The sequence below is a fragment of the Macrobrachium nipponense genome, chromosome 35, assembly GCF_015104395.2.
Source record: "Macrobrachium nipponense isolate FS-2020 chromosome 35, ASM1510439v2, whole genome shotgun sequence".
NCBI lineage: Eukaryota > Metazoa > Arthropoda > Malacostraca > Decapoda > Palaemonidae > Macrobrachium > Macrobrachium nipponense.
The window spans coordinates 43,410,564-43,415,563 of record NC_061096.1 but is presented as its reverse complement, the minus strand read 5'-3'; the positions used below and the strand labels follow the sequence as shown (position 1 = coordinate 43,415,563).

The 5,000-nt window shown below is 38.1% G+C and overlaps 2 protein-coding genes across 2 annotated transcripts in view; one reads left to right on the top strand and one right to left on the bottom strand.

Moving 5' to 3' along the window:
- LOC135208707 (dynein intermediate chain 2, ciliary-like) overlaps positions 1-5,000 on the top strand; it is a 203,211-nt gene that overhangs the window by 104,806 nt on the left and 93,405 nt on the right.
- Positions 836-5,000, bottom strand: part of LOC135208704 (rhodanese domain-containing protein CG4456-like) — an 8,301-nt gene continuing 4,136 nt past the window's right edge. The window contains exon 4 of the mRNA XM_064241181.1: positions 836-1,369. Within this exon, the coding sequence (XP_064097251.1) occupies positions 1,285-1,369 (85 nt within the window). The 3' untranslated portion in view covers positions 836-1,284. The remainder of the gene's footprint in view (positions 1,370-5,000) is intronic.

Below are 5,000 nucleotides of genomic sequence, written 5' to 3'. Positions count from 1 at the left end.
AAAGTAGCAAGACCATATGCAATAGCAAGCCCATTAAATGTATACATATACATCGGTTGTCATTTTTGGTGTTTATGCTTGTGTTCATTCCAGAAATATTTTTTGTTATTATAAAAAGAGTAAACTTCTTCCAAATGTTGGACTGCTAGTGGGCTACATTTAAGTCATATCATATCCCTTGCATGACATCGTCTTGCCATGTTGACCCATTCATTAAATAATATTGTTGTATTGCACACTTTCTAAAGTAGATCAAAAGTATAAGGTTAAACCAGTTTTACTAAAGTGTATCAAACGTTAAGGTATATCTGGTAAACTATTCCTTTTGCATCTGGTAAATATTGTGCTCAGAAGGGTAAGTAAGGTCAGTTCATGGGTAGCACTTGAAAGTATTCTAGACGAGGGGTCATCGCCCTTCTCTGGACTTTTCTGAGAGGTCCAGAAGTTCAGTTGACCTAGAAGTCCGGTTGACCCAGTTGCTTGAAGCCAGCCTTCCATGGTATCATTCATAACTTTAACTTCTGGAAGCTGTAAGTAGGTCATTTCAGGCAATTAATGTTTGTATGTGTTTGTGAGCAGAGAGAGAGAATCAAGTTTAATAGCCATCACTAAGACTTATGTGTAATTTGCTTCGCATTGAAGGTACGCGCTGCCATTGGCATAGTGGTAGAATTTGGTAGCTTTTTATTCATATCCCCTGTCTTTGAAAATAGAAAACGGAATGGGATACTCACCCTGCGTCACTCCTAATGAAATTTCTTTTGATAGCTGACGCTACAAGTGCTAATATAAGTGTAATTCAGCACTTTTACAAAAGGTATAGAAGTCTTACACATTCAAAATGCTGTATTTATTTTGACGTTTCTTCTTATGAAAGTAAAATAACCATGTATATTTAAAAAAAAGAAGATATACAATGAACATATTCAAATATTACACATACGCAGCATTATATTCATGCAAACATACAAATGCGTAAAAGCATAACACCAGCTCACGCACGTGATATATGGGATTGTACATTATGAATAAATTTCGCTATCAAACCTCATAAACATTTGGGTTGTAAAGGCTAAAAAACTGCATTGCTGGAAACCTCAAGAAAAAAAAAAGTACCTTTGTAATTGAAACTGTGCATATATTTTCTGCATCGATGACCGTTGTTATTATGACATCTTTTCACAGCACTAGATCTTATCAGACAGCCTTCTGCTTCACTCAGCTATCTAAGCTTCTCCTGGGGCGGGGTGGGAGGGGGGAGACGATCACACGATCAAACGATCCTCACTTCTCAGGCTCGAAAGGAACCCCGGGCTTGACGATGGTCCCTTCGTTCTTCTCCCAGTCCAGGAACGATCCGTTGTACAGCCTGGAGGAAGAGACATAAGGAAACGATCACGATCTTGGTTATTATTATTCAGGAGATGAGAACCCTGTTCATATGGAACCAGTCACTGACTCGAAGTTCAACCTTCAAGAGAATATGATGGTGGTCATCGGAAGGAAGTAACGAAAGGTAAAGGGAAATCGAGGAAGAAGGGATCGGTTATTAAAGATGAGAATAGATAAATGAACTAAATAATAGATAAACAACTAATCATGTGAATGTTTAAAATACAAGAATTGTATTGGGGTAGCAAAGCAATGCATCTTCGCTTGAACTTTTGAAGTTCCCATTGCACGACATCCTTAGGGGAACTTCCGCAGTCCAGCAGTGTAAGGGACACAGGACCTCTGGCACCGAGAAGTGTCTTTGGTAAAGTGTTTGGCTGCACTGACCAGCCCCATAGAGATTTGTATCGTCCTGAGTTGCAAGGACTCGCGAGAAGACTCGTTCGGGTGTCCACATCTCCTGGTACTGGTTTCATGATGTTTTTCTTCAAAGAGGATCTCTGAGGTTTAGTTTTGTTTGTTGTCGAGATTCATTTATGAATCGTTTATGGATGTGTATATATGTATGTATGTATGTATATATATAATATATATATATATATATATATATATATATATATTATATATACATATATTATATATATATATACTATATATATATATATATATATATATATTATATATATAATAGAATTAATCAACACACAATCACTTGTAGAACATAAGTGAGTTTCTGACTCACACAAGGATGGAACTCTGTGTGGTTGAGTTGGTTGAGCTCTTGCCTATATCGATTGAAAGACCTGGGTTCAATCCCGTTGTGAGTCAGAAATTTATATATATATATATGTGTATGTGCGTTTTATAATGTGTTTACGTGGGACATTTAACTCTGCTTGTACGTATTTTTAAGTAACTAAGAAGCCATATTGAACATAAATATTTTATCAAAATAGGATCAATTAAATGATAAAAATAGATTAAATCTAACTATAAAAATAAGATAATTTCACAGAGCAGTCTCGTGGAATAGGATAGCTTTGTGGAGGTCAAGAATACCTCCTTCTCAAGTTGAAAACAAAACCTTGAACTACGATGTGTATGTGTGTGTATTTTTTTTTCTTTTCACTGTACTCAAGAAATTCCAGAAGGCTGTGATACCTACATTCCCCGAGTCTTCACAGTATGAGGATACAATTGCGTACATGTTTTGAGTTGTCCCTTAAGTTTTGAAATAGTTCCGTATGTGTTCGTGCGCTTCATAACATGTTCCAATCTGGTGTCTTTTTCAGTCGGAATCGAAGCCAAACAATATGAACGACGCCCGCAATTGAGAAAGACTCGACTGCGTTGGGTATCTCAGGTACATCGGAGGCTGGGACAACTTTTTCTACATGTTGCCCTACACCGTGTGAGCGCGATCTCTCTCTCTCTCTCTCTCTCTCTCTCTCTCTCTCTCTCTCTCTCTCTCAGCATCCAGAAACGAGTTTACAGTGCTCATTAGACGCAAAGGAGAAAATCAAATAATAGCACTGATACGTCCTTTCAAAAGTAAATTCAATGAAAAACCTTGATAATACCCATTTGAGCTTTGAATACAAGCGCATATAGATATAAGCGTTGGAAATGCCCATATGAAATTTGAATTTATATTCAAATTTCATATAGGTATAATAAGTCGTGGAAATGCATGTCTAAGCATTGACAACAAGCACAACGAAATATAATCAGTTTATGTACAAACTTTCCGCTTTTCTGCGACGCGTTGTAGTAGCAGAAATCTTCGCCCGACGAACCACAGTGACTTTGGGTAACCTTGGTATTGGCTTGGCTTGTGACCTTTACAAAGGAGTCCCTTTCTCGGGTAGTTTTTTTCTTTCTTTTTTCTCGGAGTACCTTGAGCGAGCTTTAAGGTCCTACAGTTTTTTTCGGCGTATATCCTGTACAAGGAGTTATTCCATCATCCTTCTTACCTTATTTTTTTCTCCTCCTTCCCGTAAGCTGAGATGAGGATTCTCCCCCTACCCAATCCCAGGAGAGGGAGGATGTCTTTGACTTTGACATCAGATTTGTTGCACCGATTTTTTTTTTAAGCTTCCAAGGGCATCGAGTCCCTTTAAGGGTCTTCTTCTAAGACAGGTCCCTTAAGCTTTAAAGTTTCGTGATTGGGAGAGACATTTGTTTTGTCTATAATACATGAACAAGTTACTTTAACTCCCCCACGCCCTTCTCTCTCTCTCTCTCTCTCTCTCTCTCTCTCTCTCTCTCTCGTTCTCTGTCTCTCTGTCTCTGTCTCTCTCTCTCACTTAATTGATCTCGTTCTTTCGCAATGTAGTGAAAACCAAAGGTCGAAAGCCTTGGTTTCTTGCGGGGACTTACTATGGGGTGCTCGTTGTCTTCAACAGAACTTGAGTAGTGATGGAATGGGATCTTTAATAAGGACAGGAATTATATCTGGCTCGTTTTTCATTGTTTTATATCTTTACATGCACGGAAGAGAGAGAGAGAGAGAGAGAGAGAGAGAGAGAGAGAACACGAATATACTGTAAGCCAAATCTGGCGACGCGGTGGTAGAGCTGTGCAGTGCTCAGCACACATTTGCTATAGTAGATTCACATCAACCGCGCATCTGATGTCTAAGCCAGTCCCTTAGGACGCTTCTGATTGACTGTTGATAAGTCAATCAAAGGGCTGGAAACTCTCAGTCTCTCGAGAGAGTTCACATAGGAAGGATGTATGTTCCACCTCTACTGTGTGATACTTTTGAAAGCCGTATCCCTAAGGAGAGATGGAACATACATCCTGCCTATATGAATTCTCGAGAGAGACTGAGAGTTCTCAGCCCAGTGATTGGCTTATCAACAACCAATCAAGAGCGTCGTAAGGGACTGGCATAGACATTAGATGCACGCTTGGTGTGAATCTACTATAGTTCCGGGATTGTTTCCGCCCAACCACCTACCAGTCCACCCAGTTGGAAATGGTAAACATCGTTTGCATAGATCAAGAATATATATCGCAGGGGTAGCAATGCCACCCGGAATGCCTTATCCTGTTGGCACGACGCCCTTAGACTAAGGGAGAGAAGGCGATTCTTAAAGAAACACAAAACAAAAACTCATGGAGTGTTCCTCAGTCAGGCAAGAACAGTGAATAGAAAGGAGAGTTTTAAATGTTACAAGTACGATATTTTCTTGGTTCATACCTTTTGGTACATTCTGTCTTTTTCTTAGTGGTCACTGGTTTAATTGTAGATACATTGTTGTATGTAACATACGATTTGTTTAATTGTACTATATTGTACATACTTGTATGCATCATACAGTTGTGTTATTTGTGTGATACTTGTATTATAATTGGTTTACGTATCATACAATGGGTTTAATTGTATGATACATACTTGTATGCATTATACAATTTGTTTAATTGTATCATACATACTTGTATCATCATACAATGGGTTTAATTGTATGATACATACTTCTATGCATTATACAATTTGTTTAATTGTATCATACATACTTGTATCATCATACAGTTGGTTTAATTATATGGTAAACACTTTTATACATAATACAATTGGTTTAATTAAATTATTCGTACTTCTG